Raw genomic sequence first — 18,078 nt, 5'->3', positions numbered from 1 at the left:
GCGCAAATATTTGCCCTGGATCGCAGAAGAAAAGAAAAATGCGAGAAGCCGGTCCCCTAATCTCACTTAAGGTTACAGTCGTGATTTTATGGGATTCGAGACACCGTCCCACATCGACAAACCTAGTATTTACGACATCGGTGACCATGAAAAGAAGTCTTTTATTCCGAGGTCCTTCGACTGGAAAATGTCTACATTCACAAGCTTTTACTCGTAAAACATTCCACTTTGGATCAAAACTATATACTTCCAGCCATGAAAAGACAGTAAACTTGTAGTAATAGAAAAGGCATATACTACCATATTTCTAATAAATTTTTAATCAAAAATATAAATCACAATATCCGTAGATCTATTTGTTTTTTAAATAGAAATTTTAATATTATTTTTCCATTTATTATTTCTTTCTTTATTTATTTACAAACTAAGTGTTAATTAATGAAAGGTAATAAAATAACAGCAGTTAGTTAATTAAATAAAAGTAAACTTGTAATAGCTTAAGGTATTAGGAAGTTTTAAAAGATATTTCCTGTTCCGTTTAATTCGTAACGAAAGGATCTACAAAAGCGTATAATAGACGAGAATGAAATGTCTGTTATAAACATGCAGATCAGAAACCCGGGAAGAAATGTGAATCATCTTAATCGAGGAAACATTTCAAATGTTGCGTAAAGCCTCGGACGAAGGTAGACAAGAGAGGATTTTAGGTTGGATTTTAGGGGGCGTTACGTCTATCAACGATTCTACGCGGGTAAAAACAGATTCGAATTTATGTTCTTCGTTTCTTCTATTCCCATCTGTCTCGCCCTCGTTTAGTCCATCTTACGTTATACACTCTTCGTACGATAAATGTCACACGTTTTTTCTATTCGTGATCGATGAAACGAAACGTAGGGGTTTATATACTTTTCAACTCGATTTTGTTATGTCTACAATTTAAATTTCCAATCCGAATTCTTGCTCCGTGATAAATACAGTCGTTATATCACAATAGATATCGAATATCTTTGTTTACGGTATTCCTTACATTTCGCATATATTTTAATACTTTTCCTATTGAACAACCATATAAACGGAATAAGAAGTTGTAGTTATATTTTAATTCACCGACGTCTGTTGCGATCAATTTAATCGTAATCACGGTTTATTAGAGTGGCACTCTGTTTGTCGTGGCGAAATTCCATGTTTCATAGTTATATTTTCGCAATATATATGTGATTAATCCTTTCTTTTTTGCGCACCTTTTTCGTTCGTTCCACATGTACGCTCGATCTTCCTTTTTTTCCGTTTCTAAAATTTTTAATTAAATCCATTGGTGATGTTTGGGAAATACTTTTTCATTTATTTAAATTGATAACATTTTTTTTTGTTCGTTTTTACACACAAACGTGTAATATACAATGATATATAATTTTCGATATATAAAAATTTCTTCCAATATCGTTGCAAATCACCTCTGTGCAATATAGTTTAAAGATCGACATACATTTTTCTAAATACAAAAGTCAACGAAAAAGAATTGTAAAAACCGAAATGGAAATTAGATCAACGTGTATCGTTTTAATCTTGGTTCAAAGATTTTTAAAACACGATTTTTAATCGATATAATTTAGACACAACCAGGAAGAAGTTTTTGTAGACATACCTTGGGGATAATGATCGTCGAAGCATTTCGTTACCGAACTTCAGGATACACTGCTCGTAATCCTATTAAAGTCTTGAAACTGGCACGGAACTCGAATTTTCAGGTCTATTTCCATCTTCTGGCTGGCAGACGTCTTCCGCAGTTTGTCGTGTACAACGTGATCAAATTATTTCCGTGGCTCGACAGCAAAAAATAAAATTTTCTCCTAGCTGTTTATCAATCTCTACCAATTATACGAGATTACGAAACTTTACGCGTCTAAAAAAGAAAGTAGCTATATTTTTTGCAAAATTTTGACACAAAATCTAAACAGGTTTCTTCCGTCAAACTGTGCGTTGGATAAAGTCGATACCATCTATTTCGTCGAGTTCCACCATACATTATCAGTATACTGAGGAAATTTGTGCAAATTGATATTCTTATAAAAACAATTAAACAAGTGAAACCTAAGCGATGATTTGTTTCATTATACATCATAATATGTACTATACTTTGGATACTTTATATATTTTTGTATATCGTGTACACGTTCTATGTATTTTTGCACCTCTAAATTTTCCATAGATACATGAAAATTTGCAAATAATCAACCAACAAAAATCGATTGTTACGGTCAAGAGCCAAGTTGTAACTTGTACAATGATAAAAAAAAAAAAAAAAAAATACAAAGAAAAATAAATAAAAGCGAAATTAAGATTTTCAAACATAAACTTATACCTTCAATCTACGACATAGTTGCATTCTCCTATTTCATTTTAGTCGAAATAAACGTCCGTATACACGTGTCCAAGAGGACAAGGTCAAGGGTTTTCTACAATTAACAAAGCACCTAGCACCGGAAATGGCCGACCTCGCGTGCGTCCAACCCCTATGTGTATTTTAACTCTTCCCTCGCGATATCATCACGTGTTCATTTCATATGTGTCGCTAAGTGCGTTTCAATGTCTGCGGAACGGAAGAGAAAAGAGCAAGAGAAAGAGAGAGAAGGGGATCCGGAAGAAATGATAGTTTGTCGAAGGAGGCTCAAGGACGCGGTAGTAGGCTGTCCGAGTAGAGCGTGCTTTTAACAAAAAGCGCGGTCGGCATGGCACTCCTTGCTCTTCACGGCCGTAACTCTAGTACCGCGCTGTTTCAACGTTTTTGGGTCAAGTCCAGCTTGATTAAAGTTCGTCGACTGACGACGCTGTCGTCGGGTCCACCTAGGCAATGCTTTTAATTAAACGAATACACAAATGACCGGTCGAACGTAATCCGGAGGGACAACGCTTGTAAAACGGAACCTTTTCATTTGCTTAATGAAATGACAAGTTTGTTTCGACGGTAATTCTCCATTTTCCCGAAGTACGGTGTACAATCTGCCGGCTCACATTCGTCGGTACTTTTAATTTCAACGAAAGCTAGGCAACCGGGTTCAAATGTCTCCGGATTCCCCGGATTTCCTAAGACAATTCCAAGGAGCGTCATTAACGCGTGGCTGATTGAAGATAATGTTCAACAATCTGTATTCTCTCGAAGTTTGTTGAGAATTTCTGTTGAGAATAGAATATTGTACGAGTTTTTGAAAGTTACCGTAGAAATTTTTGTTATATTGGAATATATTATATCTTAAAGATCTTTGGAGTTCTTTTCTTTAATTCTTTGTATGTAGAGTAACATGGAAAAATTGTTTGTATTATATTATAGATGATCGTCGAGTAATTTGTTTAATATAATACTTGCAGATATTTTATTACTTTATCGGTGAAAGCTTGCACTATTAGCATTCTAAATGCTTACCCCTGTATTATCACTAGCGGAGACTTCCTTCGTTTATCAGCATATTGGTGGGGGATCGTGATTCCTTGACGAGATTTGAGATAGATCAGGAACGTGATCACTTGGAACGCCTCGTGAGCTTTTATCCCCCTGAAGCGTGTTCCAGTGTTTGCCTGATAATACGAGGTCTCCAGGCTGACATTTTGAACCCGATATTAAACGTCTTTTACTCGATATGTTTCGCTAACGCCTCGTCATTCGATGTGTTCTTCGTTGCCTTTTAGATGAAATTTAGAAAAATCAATTAGAAAATTATAAAACGTAATCGTTTCACAAGAAAACCTGCACATTTTGCAGTAAAACTAAATTATTCGATATCTATAAAATCACAAACTCTGAATTTCAAATTAACAATTTACGGCATCAAATTTTTACAAAAAAAAAAAAGAAAAAAAAAAAAAAAAAAAAACACCAAGGGTTTCACGTATTAAGTAGCGAAGTTTCCACATCTATTGCGGTAGCGCTATTCTATAATGTAATTTCGAGCAGAGAACGTTCGGTTTTCAAAAATATTTCATGCATATCGTGCACAACAAGGAATTTTTGGAAAATCAGATGATGTATGTATATTTGAAACACACGGACGCGGATGTGCGACATATGGTGCGGTGTGTAAGTAGGTCAATGGAAGGAGCGATACGTTCGAGTGAAATTTCCATTCTCGCAAGGCTGGTCAGCGATTACATTCGCCGTTGCAATTAACTGCGATCCACGCCTGTACAAATCCCATACACGCTTGTCTCAGAGTTCGTCATTGAAGCGGGCGGATGTAGATGCATATGAGGTTGTTCCGTCAAAATGTCAGTCAAGTGTGTCTATTCATTGGCGCATCCGTTCAATAGCTGTCTTGTACGAACAGACCTTTTTCTATGTTCATTAATCCAGAGTATACTGAATTTTCTGAAAAACACAATTTTATCCTGTTATGGATCACGAGTGGTTTCTGTAAAGACGAAGAAAAACACCTATGTGATATGTTAATCATATTCAGTGACAAGTATTGTTTGATTACTATACTGAATCAGCAGACGATCATTCATTCGATACGATACGATGACTAAACGAAAATTTGCAAAATATACAATTCGGTAATCAAGTCGAACAAAAGCAACTCATTCTCTCCTTTTTTTTTGTAAATTTTCCGTTTTCCCCAATCACCTTATCAGAACTGCGCAGACATTAATTTTCAACAACAAATTCCACAAATTAATTGACAATCGTAATCGTGTAAATGAAAATTTTGAGAATTATTTTATTCTCTACCACGATACGTTTTCATAATTTGAAAAAATATAACCAATTTTTTATAGTAACAAATATTATTTCATGAAAACACGCAACAGGCTGAGTAACACTATTGTGATAATCAACCCTCCAATTACGGAATACTCTATCTAATCTCCCCCATCTCACCCTCCCAAATCCAGCAGCCTAAAATAAACCACCCTAAAAACGAGACAAAACATCGGAAACTCTAGACGTATGGAAAAACGGAAAGTGCGAGGGGTGGCAGCCCTTCCGCGAAAACTTCCCTCCGTTTGGCCCCGTTTCCACGATAGGGGAAAAGTCGAGTAGGAGTTAAGGGGTGGATTATTGTAGAGAGATCGGGGGCTGACGGTGGCGAGAGTGGTGGAAGCATACGAGAGTCAGCTTATTTCTATCGATCTGATGATAGCCCGCGGAGGCCGGCTTGGTGGCGCGGCGCATGGCGACACGGCGGCCACCTATGCGGCCTTTAATCCGTCGCGACGCCCTCGACGTCGGGACGTGTTTGAGACGGAACCGTGTTTGTCGTAGGATCCTCTCGCGAGTTTTTCAAGACTCGAACTTGGTCGTCAAGTATCGCGTCGTTTTTACTGTGTCTTTCTGTTTACGGTCGAAGATAGTTTTAGTGGAGAGGTCTGAATCGGGGCACCCCTGGCCAGGATTTGTGTTACGTCACTGCCAAGGAAACAGGTGCGTCGCAGTTGCGAACACGCACAAGCGCAGCGTGCGTCGCGCGACGCGGTGTGCGCAGCTTTTTGAACACGGTGTGCGTTTTTCAATGGAGAATCGTCGATTGATCAGCTGCCGCTGAATCGGATGAGTGACCAGTGCTCGTTTACGAAAGTAATTCGAGGTGAACAGCTGGATCGTGTGCACCGATGATACGCCTCCTTTCTATGCTTTACGTGATCGTGCTGATTTTGCTTTTCTTACAAGTTTCCATACCATAAATCAGCCATTCTGCCAGCAAGTACGTGTAATTTAATGAAAGTGCTTTCGTGACGTTGCATCCACTCGAGTTGAGAATCGTCATTGCATTGGCACTTTCTCTTGACGTTCTCTCGACGTTCAATTCTTGTTCTCTCATCGATGTATCTTCAAGGAAAGCTCAGTGTCGTGTAAAATTAATAAGAATTATAAATTAAGTTTATTTCACGGAGAACTATCCTGGACATCATTGGAAGCTATTCATAAAGTTTGAGGTGAATTTTGCACCGTCGAGTCGAAAGTTGTGCGGCTCCCTTGACCCACAAATGTTCGCTGGTCCATGGCGTACAAATGATTAATATAAATTGCTATGCTGGCTGATTAACCCAATAATTGGTCAGACTGCTAAAAAATTATCGATTCGTGGAAAGGATAGAGAAATGAACTCAGAGAAAGCAACTCGTGCTCGTTTATTTTTCGATCGCTTTAAAAGCGTCTGTAAAATGAACGTAGATATTTTTTTATTTGATCAATATGTAGAATCCATGCAATAGAACCGACGGAGCTTTAAGAAACGAAATTGAATTTAATTCGATTTGCAATCGAAACCTCTTGACCCAGTGACATTTCTGTTTCCGGCGTTAATCGCGTCACTGCGGAACCGCGTCAAACAGGTGCGTGCGAAACGTGCATGTATCGCAGTTTCGGACGCATTGCGCAGGTAAGCCTGGATCAGCTGAAACTCGCGTGCGCCAGTGACGTCTCTATCCACGAATTAAACGGGTATACATTCCACAGAAATCTTTCGAGGCAGGTATCCTTGTGGAAAATTGTTTTTGTAGACCGAGATCGATTAATCGAGGACAGATCGAGCGTGGAACGTAGCAAAAATAGGTGATAGGTATTTTCATTCGAGGATCTATTAATAGTTGAAAGGTACTTTTGTATTGCGTGTCAAGGATATTTGAACAGATGAAATCGAAATTTGAGGAGAGATTGAAACTGTTTTTAATTTATATTTTAAGAATTGAAGGCATAGTCTCAGTTTAATATAAATAAGTTTATTATTCATATATTCTGAGCAGTCTATAAGGATAAACATTTGTATTCTCGGAAAGAATACAAATTACTTCTATGTCCTTTTATAACATAGAAGCAACTCCTGTTTCCTAATATGTTGGTTATTATTCGGAATGTGTCGTCACTTTACGTGGGATCCTTGACAAAACCCAGAAATTCGATACGTCAGTGCTGCTTTTAAATTGAGACTTCAAAGGAATACATTTTTTCCTTTACAATCCTAACCTCTCAAATGAAGCCATTTTTCATTTCAAGTAATGACGCAACAAAGCCTCGGATTACAATTTTTAATAAAAGCCACTATGCACGTCTGTCGAAGTTTCAATTTCGTAGATTCTCGTCAAGCTGCATTCCACAGGGATTGCAACGACAATGTGGTCATTTTGGATCGAAGGACAAGCTTTCGGTGGGTACGAAGCGTCACTGTTTAAAGCCGACGTTCTCGAGGTTGTCCTCGTGTCGAGCTAACGAAATGAAGTCATTCATGAATTAGCAGGGCGATAGGCTGGCCGTTCTCGTGAACGGTCAATTAACCATGAAATCGTACTCTTGGTCAACGTTGTCATAAATATTTCATGATCAGTCGGGTCCTCGACCGTGACTGTAATCATCAGAGTTGCAGAGGCTTCTGATGAAATGTTGCACAAAGCTTGCATATCTCTTTAAATCGTTTGAAAAGCAATTGAATGGTTATTCTTTTGACTATTATAGAAAAGTGAATCCAACCACTAAGAACACATTATTGCATTTTTATCAGAATATCTTTTATGAAAACATGTAATCTCTTTGTGTGTGCTTATTTAGCATATGCCTATTCAAAATAGGTTTCTAAATGAAAGAGAATAAGACATGACGGACATTCAACAGTTTTAGCAGTTTCAAACTTTTGTTATGCGATACTGTATGGTACACCACGCAACGTATTGACATTTCGTGCTTTGCTATGGTGCCGGCTAAATATAGTTGCTCTGTGGAATAATCGTTACCGAGTTGCACTGCGCCCGTTTCTCTCTCTCTCTCTCTCTCTCTCTCATTTTTTTTCTTTTGCTAGGTAGCAAAAGAAAATTGGTCCCCCCTTTAATGTCAGTCATTTCCCGCCAACACAAGAATACGTTGAAGCTTCCCCAACATTGTTCATCGTTCCATAAAACTTCTTAATAATTAATAAAATTATTTGAACAAGCACCAGTCGATCAGTCTAATAAACCTAATAAAGTACAATACAAAAATAGACTTTAGACGATCGTCGAATGAACACTGAGCTTCCAAAACTCATATTAAATTCGGCACCGCTAGTGCACTGTATCGCCTCTCAGTTTATCCGATGTGTGCATTGCGACGTGACCTTAATGGAGCCCTGGAAACGCAGCTGCACCGACCGACCACTAATTTGAGGTCTTTGTTAACGCAAGCGAGAAGCTGGTGCGTTGAGTGGCTCCACTGAAACGGAATGAAAATCGACCTTTCAGAGATGAAATCCTTCCTCTGGGCAAACGTAAAGACAAAGAGAGGAATAGGGCAGTGAAACTCGTAGAAAGGAAAGACTAGATTTTTTATGCAAAGTTCAATTGGCTCTGAGATATGGTGGAGCTACTCTCGTAAAGCAATAAGCCATGGCTGAATAGACTCGAAAATGTTGAGATCTTAATTAGGATACTGAGCATTTTCCCTCGGCAACAGAGTGTAGAACTAATCGCGTCTCTCTCGAGTTTCGCGAAAATTCGTGGTTCGTTGAGATTTTTGCGGGTGCAGCTTTAATTAAGGCTATCCAGTTGCCAGCATGTGATTTGAGGTTTCGCGACTCATGCAGCCAGCGATTACACTCCGCTCGTGCCTCCCGGCATTTTTAGTTCTATGACATTTAACCGTAGAATATTTACAAAGTGTTCGTTGATGAGCTTTATACCAGGAAACTTCAAGCACCGAGCTGCAGTTGTGAAAACCTTATGGCTTCGTGCTTTGTTGACTTCGCTGCAAAGTTAATGCCTTTACGCGGCTTCCAAGTCGTGAATCGTGAATTTCTCCTTCGTAAAGAATCTGAGCAAATATTATTTTGGAACAAAAGCAATCGAAGCAATCGAATTAACAATAAGTGCTATTTTATATTGCTGTAGTACTGTAATGTTGTAGTGCTGTTGGACATACAGTGATACGAGTGAATATCGATGGTCTCGAAACTGTATTAGACGATGTGTCCCGAACACTCAACCCCAATCCTGCCGATAGTATCTGGTTGTAGAACTTGATTACGGACAACTCCCGAATCAGCTAATCGATATTCTGAATTCTCTGGTTGTGACAGTGGAATTCGGATGACTTACTCTTCGTCGAACTCAATTTTGGAAATTTTTTTTCAATCACGAACTCGATTTCGACGATGTCACAATTAATTTATGGCAATTAAGCAAATAGTAATCCTACATAAAATCCTAAATATCTTGAAATTTCAGAAATAGCAACTCTAACAAAATCGCGTTCCAAAATAAAATTGAACTGCGACAATTTTTAATTAATTAAACCTAATAACGCTCTGTATATTCGAGACGAACAATGAACTGTACTTGTAACAATCAAGCAACACATTTTCAAATGACTATTGCCTCGAATACCAGCTCGCGCGATATGCAAGCTATTCCATACTCAATCTCACGAATGCTAAGATACTATCATACATATCATGCCATGCCTATCGCATGATACCAGTCACGAAGCAACAAATCTCTCTCGAACAACTACAATGGACCCTCGGCATGATGAAGAGCGAAATAGGAGGAAGCTGAAAGACATCGTATGTAAGATCCATTTTCATGAAACTCGAGTCTGTAGGATGCATAGAAATCTTTGAGACGACGACACATGTTCTTGACTACTTGTCATTTTCGCAAATCCTTGGCTTGTTCGTAGCGACAGATACTCGAGTTCCGCTGCACGGGCGATCTGAAACGGTCGAATTTCAATAGGAACCTTAATTAACGCGATAATTTCGTCACGTGAATGCGTATTATGCACGTCGTGGAATATTTCCGGAAATCTGCCCCCCTCTGCTATGAAGAAAGAGGGGGTTATAAAGCAATCTCTAGACAACGTGATACTCGTGTTCGCGGGGTGATTGACGTACGCTCTAAAGTCGCCCTTTGAAACAGTCATATTTAGTGGTATACATAATTTACTGTCTTGATGTTGAATTATAGAAATGTTTTTTTAATTTTTAAAGGAGGAAGGAATTGTGTATATATATAAGAAGTCGTTTTTTGTAAAACAAGGAAAATTGGAGTAATTGTGGGAATGTGATTAGAAATACGGTGAGTGGTTGATTGTGAGGTTTAAATGACGAGATAACTCGATCTTAAAACAGTCAAGTGTATTTAAAATAATTAATAAATACAAAGAATGTTCACTAAGACGCTTGGTACAAACTGATTCGCTAAAGACTGTATATAGATCGCTAATAAGATCGCTCGAAACTGAGACTGATAAAACTGCTCGTCTTGCGATCGCGTTCGTTTATTTATACTGGTCGGGGGAATACCGGAAAATTTAAATTCGTCTTTGTTTGACGGTTGCACGTAGTGGCGACATTGTTTTGCCCGGAGTTTATTTATTATTACATTATGTGAATCTTAACGATATTGATACTACAAGGCAAAACAACAACATGATTCGAATTATCCTCTAGCTCATGTGCCGCTACAGAAATAATTAAACAATAATATTGGTATAACTTTTTGGGACAAATTAATAATCCATAAACAAACTGAGACATTGACAATCTAAATTAAATTAGAATTCTTGAATTCGAATTTTATTTTTAACGAAGAAAGTTTCAAGCATTTGCATTAAGAAACGATTCTATAACGTAGTAAAGGCATTGTTAATTGTCTGCGATTTTTTCAGACTTTCTTAAAGCACAGAGCAGTAAACAGACATAAATGATCCAATTTGTCTATGATATATAAAAAGATATATTTTACGCGTATTAATGCCATGAAAACTAACTAAACTAACGGGATAGATTGCGATAAAGTAATTCTATTTAAGAATTCCTACTTGTAGTTAAACCTAAAGTATTTTTAGTTAAATCCGAGACAAATTGGATTATTAAAGCACACGATTTCCAATTAAGTGTAATAATAATAGTAATAATAATTTCTCTCTCTTTGTTCTACACAGAAATTTTTATTACTTTATTACATTATTCATGGTAATACGGTTTCTTTATGCGTGTTACCACTGCTCGTTTACACCAATTCGATTCAAGCGCGAGTATCAGTGCAATTGATATAAACTGGTAGCTCAAACATAGAATATTGACAAACGAGCCCCTGTACGTGTCTCGGTCTTTAAAATCGCGTCATCCAACATACAATGCATCGACCAGGTGGAGAAACGAGGTTCCGTTCACAAATTGTTTCGTGTTCCGTCTGTCGACGTGGGAATTGTGTGTTCCGCGACAGAGAGACGCCTACGGGAACTCGATTCCGACTGCGTGGTGATTAACTGCCTAAGCTTTCAGAGCTCTCGACCAGAGCAAGGAATTTCGTATTTCCTCTTTTCTTCGCATCCAGTGTGTTCGTAACGAGAATGGATGGTCGAGTGAGATTTACCTGTCTTGCGATTAACCTCGTCGATCTTAATTAAACTCTGTTCCTCGAATAAAATGCTGCAAAATTTGGATAGAAAATTAGTACGTTCTTCAGGATAATTGTATTGTGAGCAGGTTTTTACTCGCCATATAGAAATGTCATTTTTATTCAAATAAAATACTACAAAATTTCACAGCGGAATTCCACGCGATAACGAAAAAAAGTTGCTTTATTTTTGGTTTATATGTTAATATCCACCCATAAAAGCTTCCATTCACTAATGAATAATTATTATTTATTATTATAACACAATTGTTTTTTAATATATAAAATAATAATAAAATAGTGCTTAGTCATCTTGGTAACATTTTCGTAATAAAACCTTGTATTACTTTATTTGAATAAAAATGACTCTTCTGTAAAATGTGTAAGGACTTTCGTATATAATTATATACATATGAATTTTTTAAAAAAGAAAATAAGCGGAAGATGGGGAAGAAAATAAATTGAATTTCTCCCTTTGAATTGTTCGTTTCATTCGTTTTTAACCTGATATTCGCGATTTATTTAATCTTTAAGAATTATATGATGATTTCAAGTGTTTTATTGGGAGAATACACCTTGAGATCAGCCGTGTCGCGATCATGTTACTTTGAAAAGCTACTTTAACTTGTTCTTCTAAACCAATGACTTTAATTAAAAATACTACGAGACGCGAAGCAATTAATGTCCGGCGACATACTTTAAGACCTCAATACTACTTGAGTCCGTAACGAAAAGACTTTTATCCTTTAACTGGAGGAAAAGAGCAGCTCGAAAATCGTGTTGCCTCTTTCATTCAAAATGAGAAGTATTTCTTAGTAAAGAAAAAGATATGTTTTTTTTCGTGAAAGTTAGAGAACGATATATATGTACGAATAACATATGTACATTACTGACAAATAAAGAGATTCTACCATCGTATCTAAAGAAATCGATTAAAATCAAGCTAATTAACTCCACTTTTTGTTCATTTGTTAATTTCATTACATAAGTACACAACTTACTTGTGTAAATTCAAAGTGTAAAATCATCACTTTTCTATACTTTCCAATTTAGTTTTGAAGTTGGTCTTTCTTTGGAATTCTTTTACTTCGAAGTTAGTCAATGTGACCCTTAAATGACTTATATGATAATCGGAAGTAGTGAACGACTAAGGTAAATTGAATGTGATAATTAAATAGCACTTTTTATTTTTACAGAGAGGTACGTACGGTCGTGCTCAACAAAGGTTCCTCCGGCCTGGGTTTCAATATTGTCGGTGGCGAAGATGGCGAAGGAATTTTTATTTCCTTCATCCTAGCCGGAGGTCCCGCCGACCTCAGCGGTGAACTACGTCGCGGCGATCAGATACTCAGTGTCAATGGCATTAATCTTCGGACAGCCACCCATGAAGAGGCCGCCGCGGCCCTTAAGGTATCTTCGAAGCATCTCTATATTTCTTTCTAGATATTTGTGTTCGATTATTATCGAGTTCGATCATCGAATTCTAGATATACTTCCAAATCTTTTGATATATTTTAAGAATTGTCATCTCCGAACAAAGAAATGAATGAAACTGTGCCAGTCGTAATTGATTCGATCGTATTTAGTAATTAAAAATTTTGTAATATTCGTATCCAGGGTACCGGGCAGACAGTGACGATCGTGGTGCAGTATAAGCCCGAAGATTACAACAGATTCGAGGCTAAGATCCATGATCTTAAACAACAGATCTCTCAGCAGAATTTGATGACAGGCACCCTCATGAGGACTTCGCAAAAGAAATCGCTTTACGTTAGGTAGGACTAATAGGAACTAGATAATGATATCAATTTAACCTATAACTACGGACATTCATATTTTTACTATTACCATAGACGTGTAATCTTTCAGATTACTTGGTAATTTTATTTATTAAAAAAGCCACTATTAACATTCCTCACACGTTCGTAACATTTAAAATCCTTCAACGAATCTTGGCAGTGAAATAAAAATTCGAACTGTAGTTGTGAGTTCAGAGATTCTTCGTACATTTTTAGATAGAGTCCAAACTTTTTTTCACAAATAATTCGCTCGCCAAGATTCAAAGCACGTATAGCCAAAGGCAAACCTACATCTCTTAACGGTAGTGCTATTATAAGTTAAGTCAATATAAGTAAAGATGGGAGTCTTAAACTAAAGAATCACGAATACACCGTAAATGACTTCCATCCGCTTTCACAGAGCGCTGTTCGACTACGATCCTAACAAGGACGACGGTCTGCCGAGCCGTGGTTTGGCATTCCGTTACGGTGAAATCCTACACGTGACGAATGCCAGCGACGATGAATGGTGGCAAGCCAGAAGAGTGACTCCTCAGGGCGAAGAGGAGGGTCTCGGCATAATACCGTCACGCAGACGATGGGAACGGAAGCAACGCGCCAGGGATCGTTCCGTCAAATTTCAAGGCCACATGCCGGTCATCCTCGACAAGGTGAGTTCGTTCGATCGGCTGCGCGTGAAGTCAAGAAGAAGGACGACGGGATCGTATCAATATATTGATTACAAATCAAAATTAGAAAAATTGGTGCAAAATATTAAAATTAGAATAGACTATGGATATTTTTTAAATATTTATATAATATTTTTATTAAAAAGAATGTAAAAGAAACGTATTTAACAAGAAGATATAATTATGTTATCGCAGCAATCAACACTGGATAGAAAGAAGAAGAACTTCTCATTCAGTAGGAAGTTCCCGTTCATGAAGAGCAAGGACGACAAATCTGAAGATGGTTCAGATCAGGAACGTGAGTGTCTTGAAACATGACCAATTCGTATCCTGCACGCTCTGTGCATGTTCAGACCCGTATATATTACCTATTGTGGTCTTTTTACGTGAAAATTTTTTATTTGTCGTCGTATTTCTCAGTCACTATATATGTATATATATTATCTAGATCATATTATGTTTGAACTTATAATTAGTACTTTTTACATGTGTCTTGATATCCCCCTGTTACAACGATGATTCTGTGTTCTTTTTTATGTTTTTTCCTTTTTTTTTTTCTACTTCAATTTAATCTATCGAATGGATGACCTCGATAAAGATTAATTCTCGAACGATTCGAAGTTATTAGAGGTTCGTAAACCCTTCATAAACTCAATTGTTTCCCCTGTCGTTCGATCGTTCTTTATTTTTCTTATTTTCACTCCCTTTGGTTGACCAATATTAACGTAGAAAGTCTTTTTATTAAACATGCACCAAAGTCAACCCGACGAAAAAAGAAAGAAAAAAAGAATCGTATCGGGAACGTAACGGAAAAAGCGTAAAATAAATGGAACGCAATCTCTTCGAATCTGAAAGCCCATTTAGAGGTGCGTTGGCAAGTCAAGGTCATTTAGTAATTCGTGACAAGTACGACGAATACGCCCAACTTCCGATTGAGCTTTTGTGTTTTTACCATGTGAAAACGTGACATGTGTTTTGTTTTTGCCTGCTTGTGTAGGGTCGCCCACGACACCCGAGAACGAAAACGATCCTACACGTAAGTATTCCAAGTTAGTCAACAAGAAGAAACAAGATACAATCACATGATACACCCACATACACATATACGTTATACTATACACGAAATACACAAGCGCGCGTGCACGTACATTTCTATTTGATTTTTTAATACGAAGAAATCAATATATCGAGAAATCAATATACGAAAAGAATCGATAAGACGAGAAAGAAGAAAGTTTTTTCAAGAAAAGACAGAAACGATATCAGCGACCCTGTGAATTAGTTATGCTTCTCGAGAGGTCTCTTCTTTCGTACATCCTTTTCTATGCTTGCGCCCAGCACTCTGCAACTTCATCCTTGCACCAATTATACTCGCATCATGTGTTTGGTCACTAACATCGCGATCGAGCAAACTGTGACACTTTACTCGACTTGCTTTCTAACTGGCTAACCTTTTATGGTGGATCGTGGTAGTGGTAGAGCCACCCTCGAATGCTTGTAGAAATATCAGCACGTGTAGTGATTGATGGTGAACGGAAATTTTGACGTTGCTCGTTCACATTTCTTCCGATCGTCGCGCGAGTGCAAAAGGATTGGTACGTGGAAAGCTTTATTTACGAAAATTGTGAAACTTATTGAACTTATTGAAAATCATTAAATACTATATTCATTGTTCTGAAGCAAATCTCTGTTAAGATATATCTGGCACCATTTTCAAGAGAAGTAGGTCTTAGAATTCTAATTAGTTTTAGAATTCTCAGTGAAAGCACGATCACTCTATAACTCTGTAGCTGCATCATTTCTCTATCGTGAAGGGAACGACTTGAAAACATTTAACTTTATCGAATGTTCGCTCCTTTTACTGACATTTTCACCGGTACTAATAAATAGTCACCGTGAATTTATAAGTTTAACGAAGCGAATAAAACGTAACGAGCGAAACTCGCGTGCACCGCGGAAAAACGAGCGATCGTGCGAGCTATCACGATGGGCCAATCAGGGGTGTTCGAAAAGCTCGAGCTAGCCCCGCGCGGTAGGAAAGATGATTGCTCATGCTTAAAGCTTAATTAATCCTAGCAATTATTAACGGCCGCTTATTAGTACGCAACGTATACTGAAATATTGAACTTGTTATGTTTTAGCATTCATGCTGTGCTACACCCAGGACGACACTAACACCGAAGGTAATCACGTCTCTCTCTTTCTCTCTTCACTTTGCCACCTCTTTCTGTCTCATCCGTTCCTATATACATACGTATTTGTATCTTCTTTCTGTTCCCCTACTCTCTGCCTGCCTTTCATTCCAGTCCCCATTATGTATTCCGACCCCTCCCACCTACCGTTCCATTCCCCAAACCCCTCGTTCTCTTCGTTTCATCTCGGTCGCATCAATTAACAAAGCACACGTTCATTACTGCGATATAACGATCCGTTCGCGGGACGAACGCATTGTTCGACAACGTCCTTTTGTCGTGGCGCGTTGTCACTTTTGAATACCGCGTTCTGCCTCTCGCCGCATTGTCGATTAACGAACCCACCGACTTCCAAGAGAAACTACGAGCCGAGCAATCGAACTGATTTCACTAGCGGAATAATGGACCTTTTTTCTTGTTTTAGTCTTCATTATATTCTATTTCTCTTTTTTCTCTCTCTCTCTCTTTTTTATATATTCTGTAACATTATGGAGTATCAATTTATTTGAAATTGAAGTTAAATGTCTCGAAGCTCTAATTCAGTGTTTGAAAATTTGAAAACGAAGGATTCAAGTTAAGAGATGCATGTCTAAGCTTAAAGAATTTAAATTTAAAATTTACAAATGTAGGTATTCAACACTGAAATTTCAATTCAGAATACAAAAATTTTAATTTAGAACTAGGTCATCTGGAATGGGTAAAAAAGTCGAAATTTCTGTATAGAGTCATAAAATTTCAAAGTATCAGTAGCACTATAACCATCCCTTGCTGCATTAACAAATTGTACCTCGCTCGAATCATCAATGATCCATGACATTTATAAAGAATTACATTTCAAACTTTCATCCTTTCAACAATCGTAAAACGAGCAAAAGCCGGCATACGATAGAATGAAACGTCCTCCATGTGTAAAGCTTCGCTAGATTTCTTCGAAGCTAATATCCGTTGTCATGGAACGATTTCACGCAGATGGGACCGCGGGTTTCGTCTGCGTATTACTACACGTTCATTCTCATCTCCTCTCACATCTCACCGCGCGCTTCTTCTACCGGTTTCATTCATAAAAAGATATCTGTCTTACGTCGCAGGGAGTAGAGAAATTTTGTATCGTGTCGAACTGCCTTATATGGAGGAACTGACGTTAGTTTATCTGGAACAGGAGGACGATAAGAATAATGACGAGTGTAGTAAGTGATGCACAATACACGAAAAAAGAGTCATAGTGTGTGAAAAAACAGGAGTGAACAACAGATACCAATTTAGGTCCTTGACTAACAAGCTATCGAAACGCGATTTCGATCGTCGTGCGAATCTTCTTTTAATAGCAACTATTGTTTCTTGTTTTCTTTTTTACTTTTCTATGTTTTTCTCTTTAATTTTTGTGCCTTTTTCTCTGTTTTTTAATTTTCACCACTCTTTGCCCACGAGCACTGACCAAACGCCGAAAACGCTTCGCGCAATTGGGACAGTCGCGACGTGCTTTGTGTCTGTACATTTTTTCTGCCGATTTTGATTTCTCTGTAATACTAATTATCCTTGTGTAGACTTTCAATGAAAGTCACAGAAACCTTACGTAGAGCACGAGAAAGCGCGTCGCTTCTCTAAAATTTCCAATCACACATTTATATTTTAGAGGTTCCAAATCCAAGTTTGAAACCATTTACCAAGGGAAATTCAATGAAAATTCAAAGAAACGCGTCGGTAACAACGAGAAGCGACGCGTCCTGGTAATCGTGTTAAAACCGTTGTAATCACGTAGTATCGAGTATCGATTATAAAACACGATCTCTATCGCCATCGAGTGTATTAGCATAGTCGCCACGTAACTAATGCCACGTCGACCTTGATACTTTTCGATCGCCTAAGTTTCTAGACTTTAGGGAGCTTATCAACCTTTTTTAGTCCCTTTTACCTTGCTTCGATTTCCTAGGTGCTAAAGCATGGATCATTTCTCGTTCGAGGTGGACAGCAAAGTATAATAATCATTCCCGGTCGCGTTTCTGTATTATTCATAACCAGCATATAGTTATATGTATACTCGTATCTACTTATATCAAA

General features: G+C 37.8%; 1 protein-coding gene across 25 annotated transcripts in view; it reads left to right on the top strand.

Moving 5' to 3' along the window:
* The window catches only part of LOC100643982 (disks large 1 tumor suppressor protein), a 542,862-nt gene that overhangs the window by 519,691 nt on the left and 5,093 nt on the right, over nucleotides 1-18,078 (top strand). For 19 of the 25 annotated variants that reach the window (XM_012314498.3, XM_012314493.3, XM_012314492.3 and 16 more), the window contains 7 exons: nucleotides 12,558-12,771; nucleotides 12,979-13,136; nucleotides 13,561-13,810; nucleotides 14,024-14,126; nucleotides 14,826-14,864; nucleotides 15,970-16,011; nucleotides 17,109-17,207. In XM_012314498.3, the coding sequence (XP_012169888.1) occupies nucleotides 12,558-12,771; nucleotides 12,979-13,136; nucleotides 13,561-13,810; nucleotides 14,024-14,126; nucleotides 14,826-14,864; nucleotides 15,970-16,011; nucleotides 17,109-17,207 (905 nt within the window). The remainder of the gene's footprint in view (nucleotides 1-12,557; nucleotides 12,772-12,978; nucleotides 13,137-13,560; nucleotides 13,811-14,023; nucleotides 14,127-14,825; nucleotides 14,865-15,969; nucleotides 16,012-17,108; nucleotides 17,208-18,078) is intronic. The other 6 variants (XM_048410880.1, XM_048410868.1, XM_048410881.1 and 3 more) reach the window with 4 other exon arrangements.

This window comes from Bombus terrestris, chromosome 12 (assembly GCF_910591885.1).
Source record: "Bombus terrestris chromosome 12, iyBomTerr1.2, whole genome shotgun sequence".
NCBI classification, from domain to species: Eukaryota; Metazoa; Arthropoda; class Insecta; order Hymenoptera; family Apidae; genus Bombus; species Bombus terrestris.
This window is presented reverse-complemented; position numbering and strand designations above follow the sequence as displayed.